Below are 14,333 nucleotides of genomic sequence, written 5' to 3' on the forward strand. Positions count from 1 at the left end.
GAACAGAAGAGCTTTCTCAGCAGTAGAAGGAAAACGCTAACTGAAAATAAATGAACAATGAATGAAAATGATTTATTATAGAATACATAACAGTGTCCCTGGATAGCATAAAAGTTTGAAACAAGCAACCCCAAGAGCCCCCAAGCTGGCAGCATGCAGGAAGAGGAAATTTAAGCTAGAAGGATACAGCTTCCAGTGAAGGTTTTTGACAAAACGTCACAGAGCTGAGATGTCCAACCTAACAAAACCCTAACAAGCAAAGCAACCAGCTATTGCTTTCGTAGCTGAGTCCCCACCAGGTTTCACTGACAAACATCCTGGACAGACAGACAGCTTGCCAGCCAGCAGGCTGAGGCTGGGCTACAACAACAGCCACACAGAGCTCAAGAGGAAATCCTTCTTTGAGGTCTGAGGCTGCACTGTTCTCCCTGGAAAGAACCAGCCCTGAGAGATGGTCCTCCAAAACCTGGTCCTCTGAACCCTGGCTGTCTGCAGAGAACCTGCTGCACGAGGCTCCTGATGCCAGGGGAATGTTCAGTGCTGCCAGCAGACACCATCAACCTTCTCTCCAAACTTTAGCTCTACTAACCAGCCAAGGCTTTGGATGACACTCTAGGAGAGTATTCCTGGGCAGCTGTGACTAAGGAAATGTTCAATAATGTCTGTGTGATCTGTTCTCACAGACTTCTATTCCTGTCTCCTTTCGTTGTGTTCTGCACCAACAACAGAAAAGCAGCGCTCACTGCACTCAGCCTTGTTTCCCCTCATTTTGTGCTACTGTTCCTGCAGTCCTATCAAGCAGTAGAGTTGTCTATTAAGTTATGCAAACACATTAAGAAAAAAAAATCAATAATAAACGTTATAATTAATTCGTAATTAAACATTACAAGAACATCAGATCAATCACGACACCAACATCACAAGGCAGATCCCAGGAACACTTCACATCAGCCTCAGAAGCTGTGAGAGGAAGGCTGTGTGATCCAAGAGCCAGGCAGCTCAGTGCTAGCACAGGCTGCTCAGGGAGGACACAGAAGAGCCCTCCTGGCCATAGCCTGTTCCAGTGCTGGCATGGATTTGCTATCCCTGTGTGTGACTCAGAGGGTTTATCTGCCTAAATGAAGCTCACAGTTCTGCTGCTCCATCAGCCCATGACTCCAGGCAACTCTGTGTTTTGCCAGTGCTCAAACTTAGCTTGCAAATACAGCTAAAATACTCATCATTAATTACAGTCCGTACTAAAAATGCCTATTATGCATACTGCTTTTAAAGTGTTCTGTTGCAGGATGCACATTCCAATTCTCAAATTCAGCTACACTTGTACTCCAAGGATATTGTTAACTCCTGATCTTAGCATCCAACTACGGATGCACATCCAGCTAAGAAGCTGAAGCACTCTGTATTTTATAGACAGATGCCTCTGGTTGAAGGAATCACACGTCTTTAATACAAATAATCATCTGTTCAGACAAAGGTGAGGTCATCCTTGTACCAAAAGCCTACTCCCCTCTCCTCTATTACAGATTAGAAAGCCACTTGTGAATTATTTCAACCAAATGCAACCAGCTTCAGCCATGACAGGAAGCAGAACTATGCACAGAGATGGCTGCTGAGATATACCTGCTCAGGCTGCTTTGCTGTTGTTCTTAACATGGAGCAGAAGTCATAAATCTTCAAATAAAATGACTAAATGCTTGCCAGAATCACTGAGTATTCAAACAGGTGCTCTATAAAACCTTAAATACAAAACTAACCAAAGCAGCTACTGAAGCAGGAAACCTACTGAACGTGTGTCAGAGGAATGTTTGGCAGCAAACATTACAGCAGTTTCCAAAAGGAGCTTGGAAATCATCAGCTGGTGAGGTGGGTTTCTTTACAGCTCTAATAAATTCGCTCGTACAATAAGGAAGAGATTTACTTGATGCAAGGAGAAATGTCACACCACAGTGAAGAGTTACTGGAGCTTTAATATGGGAAACCACAGCTCAGAAACCTGCTTCAGTCTTTGATGGGGCTGGGAAGTACAGGAGGAAGGGTGACCTGCCAACATCAGAACAGAAACAGACAGCCAGAAGAACGTGACACCTACTCTGGGACTTGTGTTACTCGGCATAATAACATACGTTTTGTGAGGAAAGGTGAATATTGAAGTTCACTGATAGTGGAACATTACTTGTGTTTTTCAAGACAACGGCACATTTCAATGACTTGCTGAAAGATCTCAAGGCACTGTGGGCTTAAGTGAGGGAACAGCAGATGTAACCTGATTCTAGGAAACTCAGAATGGCTCTGATGAACAAACACACCCTTAATCACACCAAGTCAGTAACAGACTGTGTGCTGCCCTTTGTCACTCAGGACAGAGATCTTTTCATCACTGTGGATACTTCTTTGAGAACAAAACCAGGAAACCTCATTAAGCTTCTATTTAAAACCGAGACTTCACCATGTCTCAAAGAGATTGTGCAGGGCCCCATTCCTCTAGGAGGAATTAAAGGATTCAATCAGACGTCGCCTTCCCTTCAATCAATTTCAGAGGGGAAAAACAGCACCTGAGTAGATTTTCCCCTACTCCCCAAGAGCCTGTGAAACTCGGGGAGAAAAAACTCCGCACAAAATGTGTTTCTGCAAGTTGAGAGACAGACACAGAAATGATGTTAAACCAAAAGGAAAACCAAACCAAACAGTTCTAACAACCAGGCTGGGTTTCGAAGGGTGGTCACAGAGTTTCTTTTTGTCCTTATTTTCTCAGTCACCATCATACACAGCATTTTGCCACATAAGAAGAAAAGGAATTAAATGCTTTATTTTGTTGCCCCAAAATCTTGGCACAACAACTACTTTTTGCCCTGTTAATGGCCAGGCATTTGCTTGTGCACCCATTATGAAAGGACAGGCTATATTTGAAGGCTTCAGAATGAAATCCATCTCAAAAAAATTTCTTCAAGGAATAGTTTTGCATAAGCATAATTTAAATGAAATTTTATCCCAAGCCTTAAATTCATTCCACCTGAAGAAGAACTGCAGATGCCCAAATCCCTTTCCTTCATGGATAAAGATAACAATTAGGCCATGTAAATCTCAAGGTTGCACACAGAAGGAAAGCCATCCTACTTTCAGCTGTGGGACAAAGCTACAATTCTTGCTCCTCATCCCAAGTCCTCAGAAGCCCTTGAAAACCCCACCTGATTGACAGCATGTGTAGACTAGAGCAAATCCATGTTTGCTCCTGAAGAACTTCCAACACAGTTGGCTCACCGGTTTCAAGGGAACCATCAGGTTAGAAAGTCATTCCCCACCTGTTGGATTTAAATACCAATCTATGTCTTGTTGAGAGTGGAAAAGAGGAGGAGACGGTCAAATGTTCCAAGCCAGCAGTTTGTTTTGTTGGCCTACAGGCCTCCAAAAATTAAGAGGCTGTTAGTGGCAAAAGCATAACTGCTGATATCCTGGACTTTGCCTGACTCACCCTTTTCCAGCTGTGCATGCAAAGACTCTCAGTCCGGTTCATAAAAAACACCAAGTACTCCCAGGACATCTAGATGGAGATTATATTGCTAATCAATTTATTTTGCATAACCTCATGGATCACTTGCAATTGATGATTAGGCATTTTAGCTCCTCTGACAATTTGTCAATAACACGAAAACAAAAAAAGGCTATAGACAGCATACATAATTTAAAGATGATCTTTTGCTTGAGAGGAGATGCCACTTTCAAAGCTATGAAAAGAGACAGTTTGTGAATGTATTTCATGTATCGAGTGGAAGAGCTATAGCAAGGAATCAGATCATTGCTTTTTTTTTTTTGTAATTACTATATAGGCATCCATAGTAAGTTACCTGTTAACTAAATCAAAGGTGAATAACTCTACTTTGGAGTTCAGTTATCTTCTAAAAGGTTTACTGAAAAAAAACAACCAGCAAGCTTGATGAAAATGTAGTTTTTAAGTAGCTATAAGTATGCTATTCAAATTCAACCTAGCTAGTACCAAAAAAACAACCAAGTGGAAAGCTAATCTTGCTTCCTTCCTGTTATGGACCGTTTAAAGCTCATTTTATATGAAAACACCTGACATTTAGCTTTAAAATATTCAAAAAGAAAATAGACAATTTGCTTCTAGACAGAACAGGAATGGTGGCTAAACTGACCCAACTAGCTAAATTACTGATAGGTTTGGTTTTTTTTTCCAGTATTCAATCTGAACAGACTCCATCTCCTTCTGCATGAGTATCTGCTGTCCCTAAATCAGAACATCCAATTGCATCTTTTTTATAAGCTTAAGTACTACACCCTGCATAATTCTGGATCAATCCACAAAGTTACCAGCAAACAAATGACTCTTGGTTATTGATGAGCAGTGATGAAAGTGCAAATGGCTGCTCCCTTACGTATTACCTGATCCATCCAGTCCTTGGCAGAGAATGTGCCAACACTGTTCTTGCTTGCTTGTTGAACATATGCAAAGCTCACACAAATACTAGGTCAATATAATATCTTATTTCAGAAATCCTTGCTTTTTATTACAGATATGACTGATGAATTCAGTATTGATTCACTTCTTTAAATATAATAGGGATGCTCCACTCGGAACACAAGGCCTGGATAGCTGTGAGTCTGCAATGACCTTCAGGAGCCCTTACCCTGAATGTCTGCAGGAAACAAGCTAATCAGGAGATGAAGCTCTTGTATCTAAGCCAGGCTTGATGTGGAGCTGTGTGATTTGAGTGAAAGAAACAAGTTCTCATTCAATCACTGTAAATATGTTCAAAGTGGGAATTTGCTAATTGTAGCGCTCTGTGAGCTGAAAGTAATATAAACAATAAATATAAAAGAGAATACATGGGCCTAATAAAGTCATAAAAGCAGTAAATGCTAGAAATGAGATGCTGAATACATTCATATTTTAAAACTCGTGTCTAGTTTAAGTGGGATTATAAAAAAACAACCTGTTGAAAACCCTTTTAATTCAGTTTGTGGGTAGCTGCTGGAGAATCAAATTTTTGATCAGCTATGTCCCACTTGGGATGCATAAACCTCCAATTACTTTCAGCTTCTGTTAGTTTAATACAAGGATGGCAAAAATCATGTGGACGTTCCCTTCATTTACTACTGGAACAAACAATTTGCTCATCACCATGTTTTGGCAGACTGCCTGAACAGCTGAAACTGTTGCTCCTCCTTAAAGGATAACATTTCACCAGTCAGATAATAATAACCTGTTCAACCTGGGGTCCCCCCCAGAAGTTCCCGACATGTATTGCTCTAATGAGGCACAGTCCTGGCTTTCAGAACACTGTTTTTCTGCTGGGTCTATGCATGCAAGTGGGATGGGAATATTCAGTACTACAGTAGCTACTTGCAAAAAGGCTGGCTCTATTAAATAGCTGTCCATCTCCTCTGCACTCGAGGGAAAGATGCATTCCTCTCTAACAAAGATGAAGGGAATATCAATGGGGCTAATCTCTTCAAAGTGCTCAAAGCTCAAAGCAATTGCCTGCAGCCCTACACAGTCCCCACCCTCATTAGCTCAGCAAAGAAAACACAGGCAACGACAAAATACTACCCTGCAACTAGAGAGAAAATGCAAAACAGGGCTTCCAAGCCACCTCCCTTCTCTTTCCAAAGGACAAACATTTCATACATCTCAAATTATGTGTGTACTGGCAACAAAGTTGTATATTTTGAGAATCCCTTCTAATATATTTAAACATTGTGGAGTTTGCTCATGTTGAAAAATGGTTATGACACAACAGAAATACTGCATGGCAAAGCTCTTCTGATCAACAGAAGCGAAAAATTAATTGCCAACTTTTTCTCTTTTGTAAAGCTGGAGCAGCCAGAAAGCAGAGCAGTGATAGTTCCACACCCCCGTGGAACCGGGAGACAAAACCATCTGTCAATCAACTCATATTTACATGAGTTCCACACCACCCTCTGCCTCCGAAGTAGAGAATTTTACGGCCAGGAAAACAAATGCTGAAAACAAGAAAGGAAACGCAGCAGCACTGGAGGGAGAGAAAGAGAAGAAAAGGGATTATCAGCAAATAATGAACACAGCCCTATGGTACATCCCTTTATGATGACTGTAGGAATGACAGGTGGTCAACAGATCTCCAAAGCACCCTTCAAAGGAAGAGGGCTGACCCAGGGAAAAGGAGAGAGCGAGGGGAAAGGAAAAAGCAATAGAGACCCTCCATTGTTTGCAATGAAGGAAAGGAAGAGAATTAAGAGAAAAGAAGTAAAACAGGGAGGAACTAGTCTCGATTTTCAAAGTAAGGAGCAAATATTTCAAAGGAATTGGAAAGATGTGATCTATAATAGGGCTTCATCACTCTGCTGCCCCTGGTAGGTGGAACTACAACAAGCCCAAAGTGATATCTCAATCACGAGCTGTCTGAGATATGCTTGAAAACTTTAGTGCCAGGGCAAGTCTGTACCCAGACCTATTTCAGTCCATACTGATCTCTCTGCATAGCAGCATTAATCTGCATTCTTCCAATCAGCTCATGCATGAGCACCCAGTGGACTCCTGCATGAGTTTCCAATCCTCTTCTGCACGAATGCCCCACCACTTCACGCATGTCTGCCCGAGCACCTTATGCACTGACACCCAATTAATTCACGCACATGCACCCAGTGAACTTCAGGAGAGCCTCATCAGCACATCCACGGGTACAGTATGAGTGCACACATGGTGCATGAAGGACCATGCCTGCAGTGACACCCAGCGGGATGAGCTGAGGCCAGGAACGTGAGAGGAAAGACATGGGTCAGCCTGAACTGAGAATGGAACAAGCGGTCACTTCAGTGCTCGGTTAATTCTTCATATTTCAATTCCCAGATCAGTCACTAGAAGTTTGTGTTAATCGGCAATAGCTTAAATTAAAATCAACTGAGTTGAGACCGTTTAGACGACAACAGCACGTATGAACACTGAGAATGAGGAAGGACTTAAGCATTGAACCACATGGGAGAGAGCACCCTAAGCAATCAATTGCTGCTATCAAGTAATCTGCCCTAGAGATTAAAGAACACAAAGCAATAAAGCATTGTAATGAAAAAAAAGGTTTTTAGTGAGAAATGGGGGTCACAGGGAAAATACACATTAATTTCAGCACATAATCGCACTATATGGACAAAAGCAGATTGTTGCTAAAATGATTACTGTGGTGAATTCTGCACTAGAGATTCTTCGCCCATCAAGTGTGACTTTAACTGTAAGCAAAAGGGCAAGAGATATAAAAAAAGAAGCTTCAGAAACTACGCAATTGCCCAGTTTTCTTAATATCTGGATCACTGCAGCTACATGCAGCCTTTCCAGAGGCTGGGGAGGGGAGGTGTGGGCCCAGCTCCCTGTGCAGCCAGCAGCAAATGGCAGAACTTAACCATGCAGCTTTCCAACACGGGGCAGTTTCTTCCAGCCCAGAAAAAAAAACTGGCATTTGGAGATCAAGCTGTGTGTGCTCATCAACACTGGAATGTTATTGACCAGAAATGTGAAGGGAATGGGCAAAGAAAGAAGAGAAAGGACCAATGTTTAACACCTCAACACAAGCTTGGCTTTGCAGCAAATAGATCTACTGAAACTGAAGTGTGGGAAGCCTGTGCTTCCATCCGTGTGTGGATCACCCATGGCTTTAAAAGTGTTAGAACTAGCCCATGTCTAGTGCAAATGTTAAAGATGCTTCAACAATGACATCCCAACAAGTCCTGCTAAGTATAATTCTACATTCAGTATCACAGATACACAGATTCTTTGGATCACTGTTTAACACCAAAACACCAGACAGCAAACAGTTCTGTCACCCACTGGGCTAACAGCCAACTCCCACTAATGGTCCTGTCATGTGTGGGTGCAATTAAGCAAATTAAGCTGGCTTTCAGATAGCACAGCTGAGCAGTTACCCTAACCCCACCACAGCAGAAAGTGCCATTGGCTCCAAAGCCACTTCCTAACACTATCTGTCTTCTGCACCCCAGAGCTCCTATCTTTTAAAATAAACCACTTCCTTATATCACAAGATGTTTCACACCTCAGAGTAAGGCTGTCCAATGCAAAGTCAGCTACCAGTGGTGTCCCTCCAGTGTAGCACCTTCATCAGTAATACCGACAGTGGGATGGAGTACACACTCAGCAGGTCTGCAGATGACATCAATCAGTGCTCTCAACGTGCCCAAGGGACAGGATATCATCCAGAGATCTAGAAAGGCTCTAACACTGGGCCCAGGTGAATCCTGTGGGCTAAAGGACCTTTAAGGGTCCCTTACAACTCAAACCATTCTGTGATTCTGTGATGCTAAATCACAAAAACTACAGGTATGTACATGAAACATTCCCTTTTTGCAATAAGTAGAAAAGACTGTAACTCCATGCATGGCCAGGTATGCACCAACCACACAAATATTACCAGACCAGAGAATACACTTAAGCCAAAAGTGGTGACCTGGATTTTCTTTCCCTGCCTATGTAATCTCTCTTTTCTTCTCCCTCTCTCTCTTCTGTTTCCCTTTTCAAGTTATATGTGAACATAATGCAAGGCATGTTGTCATAGCTTACTGCTACTAAAGTATAGGTATGTAGATACACTCCACGTATTGTTCTAAGTACTGTAGTGGGTTACAAATACAGACTCAACTGATCAGTTGGTTCCATTTCACCTTAACTTAGTCCAAGGGAATTTCAAATCCTCAGTCAGTGACCATGATCAGACTAAGTCATGATAGCAAGAGGAACAGAGAAAGCAATCTAAAGTAGAAACGCTCATTCCCAACATTTTCTTCATTAACTCATTTAAGATATGAGTGTAGCTCTAATAAAGAACAAAATGGCTTCATGGTCAAACATTTGTGCTATGAACAGCATTCAGCTCGCGAAAGTTAGCAAGACCCGTCTGCTCTAAGGCCACTGGGTAAATCCCAGTAGCTTTCATTCTCCTTCTTGGTGCTATTTCTTTGTTGAGCAAATTCCACGCAGTGAAACTAACACCAAGGAATGGTATTTCCACTTTAAAATAACAGGTTAAGATGTACCCATCCACATTACATTTGCTATTATAATTACTTAAAAACAATACAAAGGAAAAACAAATAAAATCTCCCATAAGTTAGGCCTTACTATCTCTGACTTAAGTATCATTTGCTGATACAGACAAACAGTTCATAAAGCTCCTCTATCATTATTAGCCATAATTTAAATAATTACTGGGCAGGATAAAAAAAAACCTGTTCAACCATGGCTCTCTAATCTAGTAATTAAATCCACCTGCAGGAAGCTGAACAATTTGTTTTCTGCATATGACTATTAATGCAGTCAAGTATTTTACACTAGGCAGTATATCACCAGGAGAGACGGAGCCATACAGCTAGTAATTAAGCCACACTTTGATAAGGTCAGAAACATCCACCCAAGCTTCGCCACAGACAGAGGTCTCAGATGAGACAGTTCTGTCAATGCCCATCAGGCTGCTAGTTAAACATGGGATATATTCTTCCATCGTCATCTGGGTGGATTTCTGGCTGTCTGACTTATTTCAGCATAGTCATTACTTCTTGCTAAGCCCACACAGGTGACTGACTGAATAGTTTGACCAAGTCCACGAATAGATGAGTACATTATTAAATAGACAATGCTGGAACTGGCTGGATCATTTTATCAAGTTCTCTGTGTTGCAACAAACACATCACACACCACTCATGCTGATGCACCAAAAGCCATCTCTGGATCACTCAAGATTAACTCTGGTAACAAACAGGTATCTGCCAACAAGGCCTTCTCTGTGGATAGGTGCTGCCTGTTCAGTCGGGGTGTGCGTGTGGGCAGTGCCAGCATGCCTCACCCCAAGTCCCTGGTGAGGTTATGCAGGCATGAAGAGACCACAACTTCTATATCCTGAGCAGAAAGGGCAGCTCAAAACATAGATGTTGTATAGGTCTCTCTCAGCCAGATATCTCCATATCTTTAGCTAGGTGTATTTGTGTCCTTTTACATTATGTCTCATTCTGATCATCCATCTCAATTTGATATCTCTGTTTTGTGGTTACTCCTGCAGAGAAAATCCTGGATTTTATCCAAATGATGGGAAATTTTGCCCATTTAGATTACCTGAAGCCAATAACCTTTCTACTGGAAAGCTCCCATCTGGCTAGAAGCAGTGCTGCTGCAGTTTTCAGCTATGTGATTCCTTTGCAAATGACCCAGCATTATGCTCCAGACATGAAATCGTCTTCAAATCCTCCTCAAGAAAAAAATGTGCTCTTGTTCCAAATTACGCACATAAATAGAACAGTGGTTTAATTTGTCTTTAGGAAGCTGTCAAAATGGACAGTGTCGATGTATCTTATCGCTGGAAACGAAAATACCTTATTATTTAATGGTACAGTAGAGAGATCTGTGAAAATGCTACATAAATACGATAGAGTTTGATGGCAAACTTTTCTGCCAAGTGGCTCAGATATTGATATTATGTATTCCACAGTATGTGGGTCATGATGACAAAATGTGTTATCAGTCTTTCTCGAAATGATCCCTTAATTCTCTCTCATACTCTACTGAAACATCACATTGCTCGCATTTAACACACAATGCAAATGCATACACATTTTAAAATAAGCAATATTTATCCCTTCAGTACTCAATAAGCAATATTTATAAGTTATCATATCATCCCTCCTTTGAGTTACAATGACTTTCTGAGCTAGGAGCAAATTTTGTGCTGCAATATAAGCGTTTGTCCACGCTTTGGAATAGAGAATTAATATACTTTTTATAACAACAAAAAACAACAGTTTTCCAATAGCCCCTCTTCAAATGAAAACGCACCTTCATTTGCAATATTGCTGACACAGCAACGCATGGCTGATGATAAAAAATACCTGGTTATTTTGTGCACTGTTAGCAATCCTGTCAACACAATGAAGTTCTGAAGTGATTATAAGAGGACTCAGTAAAGTTGGTTATGAAATGCAACTACAGAATTAGCAAAAGAACAAACAGTACTGAAGAATAAACAGCACTGAAACAGAAGCAGTTTCACTAAGTTTTCTACTCACAGTGATCATTTATGTGTTTTACTTAATAATTTTGTAATTGCACTTCTTTTTCTTGTGCATTTTTTCTTCTAAACAAGCGGACCATTAGTCCAAATTGCCAATCTAGTCCATAGAAAATGAGCGCATTCATCACCAGTTGGTATTAAAGGATGTCTTGTCTTTCACATGAACACATCTATGCTGCTTCTCATATGCTAGCTAGCTTCAGAACTTCAGAGACATTCCAAAACAAAACGTGACTTAGACCAAATAAAGTTGGGAAAGCATCCTACCTGAGTAATCGAAGGCGACCTGGTTGGCAGAACGGGGGCCTGTATCCACAGACTGGATGGGATCCGCCTGCCGCACGTCCCACAGCTTCAGCACACCACAGGTATCGACGGAAGCAATCATGTTGCTCTGTCCAGGTTGGAAACAAAACCAAGGCGTTAATTAGATATTTTGGCACAGAAGAATGCAAACGATGCAGGGCTGGATACATCCTGATGCCAGGCACTGAAACTTATGTATTTAAGTAAAAATAAGTTAATGCGTTTGGTTATCGCAGCCTCTTGACTGCTACATTAACTTGAAGACCAGAACTACTAAAGAAAACAGTTTATTAGAAACCTTAAGTAAAAGAGAGAACAGAGGTCATTTTGGATTTTAATACTACAAGAATACGGCTTGTGATTATAACTCTCACAGAGACACAGGATTTACTTCCTATTTAAACCTCCAGTATAAAGATTTGAAATGCCGAATCCCCAAAGCAGCTCAGCTGGTGTGTATTCAGAGTCATTAAAGTCAATGTTTTTTTCCAATTTGTGCAACGGTTAGAGAATAGATTAACAGATAATGTTTTGCAGGAGAATCACAATGAAACAGAACTGAGACTCAGGTAAAACACTGGTCAGGTGCCACATCCATGGCTTTGTCATATTCAGTCAATTTTTATGCAAGAAAATGCTTGTGGCCGTCTAGCAAAGAGGAATTAAGATCAGAAAGTATCCATTGTGTTCTCAAGCAGAAAGGAACAGCCTGCAAAACACTATCATGGTCAAAGTTTAATGAAATCTTTAGGTCCATTTGTAGGGTACTCAGCTGTCAGAGCTCCATTACGGCTTGTTACAGGGAACAATATGGAGTAATACATAGAAACAAAGCAGTCATCTGCCAGAATTCAGCTGGCAATGCATAGCATCTCAGCACTCACTGCTTTGTAAGAAAGCAGAGTTACCCTATCTACATTGCACCTCAGCAAGTGTGGTGCTGCTGAACTTGATGGAGGAGCTATTCATTTTACTATCTGTTCAACCATACTTGCCCAACTCTTTCATTTCAACAGTAGCAAAAGTTTAAGTTCAGCCTGTGCAAACAAAGAGGTCAAGCAAGCCATGCACAAAACAGAATAAAATAAATACAACAGTTACACTCTGGACTGTGGCATGGTTTGATCTGGATCTCAATAAAGCACATTTTCAGAGGAAAAACATCGCCATGCATTCTTCCCTGTCCGTTCCCTATCCTCTTTTAATCTTGTCATCCTATTCACTACCACATTTATTTTCATCCATCTCTGTTATGTGCCAAATTGCTGGTAGGCACAACGTGTAAGATACACTGAAGGCCCCAAAACATTACTTAAGTTCTCTGCAGGCTGCAATGTGCGGCCATGCCAGAAAGGACTGGCCTGCAGGATCCTCACAGATCCACGTGAATGAAACAGGGCTGGACAAACCTGATGTGGGAGCAGCATCCCTCTCTGCTTGGTGCTGTGCAAACAAGCTACAAAAGATGATCCTGCTCCAAAGGGTTTGTAGTCTATCCCAGAAACACTATCAACCAGCAACTGACAAAACTCTGCAGACTTTCTATCCCTTTCCTCCCAGGTGCCTGGTACAAACACACTGTGCATCAATGCCACACACACAGTAGGATATCGTGCCCAGTGTGCATGAAAAGGAGCAGATCTCATCTGCAAAAACAACTGAGAAAATACAGGGTTCTGATGGCAACCTGTAACACATGCTAACGTACAGGACTCTGGTGGCAATGCACAACCTATGACAGCAGGCATTTTCTGTACCTCAGAATACTCTGCCCACAACCTTATTATCCAGTGCTTTAATTACTGCTGATACCTACGCAGTTCCTACGCCAAAAGCATACCAAAAGGATTTGTTAATGAGTCAGCTATTACATTTCACTTCTTCACTCGCCTTGACCCCCATTACACACCTTTTCTAAATCAAGAGAGATGAAGATGTGGGATAACAACTTCTCAACAGGAACAAATAAACTGTGAATGTAATCAAACTTAAGGACAATTTGATGCTACATGCCATTCAGAGATGAAGAAAGGAATAAATCATATGTTAAACGAACTCATTTGCTTCTGGCCATGGGCCATTTTCAAAAGCTTTAAAGTGGAATCATTACTAATTCCTGTATTAGCTTTTGGCTTTTTCATTCCTTTCGTAGCTACTGTTCCAGTCATTCACAGAAGAATGAACTGTCTTGCTCTTGGAGAAGAGTTTTGCTTCCTGCCACAATAACATCTCTTTTTATGATGGCTTTTCAATACTATATTTTACCAAACAGCAAGCTGGACTATTAGGGCTCAACTGATCTTCCTACATTTAAAAGCAAGGTACAATGAGATCCAAGGAGAAGACGACGTGCAAAAGGAGCTCTACATTGTATGGTTTTCATTCAGACTACATTTTATACTGCATCACCGAAGTTCAGTAGTACAGTGGCTGCTCCAAAAGTAATGCCTCCTAAGCTGAATTCCTTATGTGTAAAGAACAGCACCCCCAGACATTCACTGACACTTACTGAATGCTTATGGAGTCCAAGCAGTGGGTGTGAGCATGGTGAGGTGGTGGATGGTGTGTTTCAGCAGTGGTGACAGTGGATCATCTGTGCTGGTACAGATGATTACGAGTGCAGCATGCAGCCTTTTGTTAACTGCTGGCAAAAATGCACTGCTAACAGTGGTGACTGTGTTGAAAAACAATGTTCTGTAGATGAGAGTTTGCTCTATCACGTAGGGTTATTGTGCTCTTTGTATCAGTTGTACTTGCCAGGGGAATAAATAGGCGGCATCTTTTTGGCATGACCTACATATGATATTCTGTAATCAAGGAGCGTGTAGAATGATTCATGAAACTGGTGAGAGCTCCTTCCTAGCCTATACAATTAAGCTGGTACTTTTGTGTGTGTGCATGCTCGAGTAATTAAAAATTTATGCAAGGATTCAATTAGTTTGAATTGAGAGACTGGTTCCAAGCTGCAAC

At 41.3% G+C, this 14,333-nt stretch overlaps 1 protein-coding gene across 1 annotated transcript in view; it reads right to left on the reverse strand.

Moving 5' to 3' along the window:
* Positions 1–14,333, reverse strand: part of SPAG16 (sperm associated antigen 16) — a 339,824-nt gene that overhangs the window by 71,803 nt on the left and 253,688 nt on the right. The window contains exon 15 of the mRNA XM_015867952.3: positions 11,325–11,451. Within this exon, the coding sequence (XP_015723438.2) occupies positions 11,325–11,451 (127 nt within the window). The remainder of the gene's footprint in view (positions 1–11,324; positions 11,452–14,333) is intronic.

Source organism: Coturnix japonica, chromosome 7, assembly GCF_054131305.1.
Source record: "Coturnix japonica strain WE chromosome 7, WE-NBRP24, whole genome shotgun sequence".
In the NCBI taxonomy this organism is placed as follows: domain Eukaryota; kingdom Metazoa; phylum Chordata; class Aves; order Galliformes; family Phasianidae; genus Coturnix; species Coturnix japonica.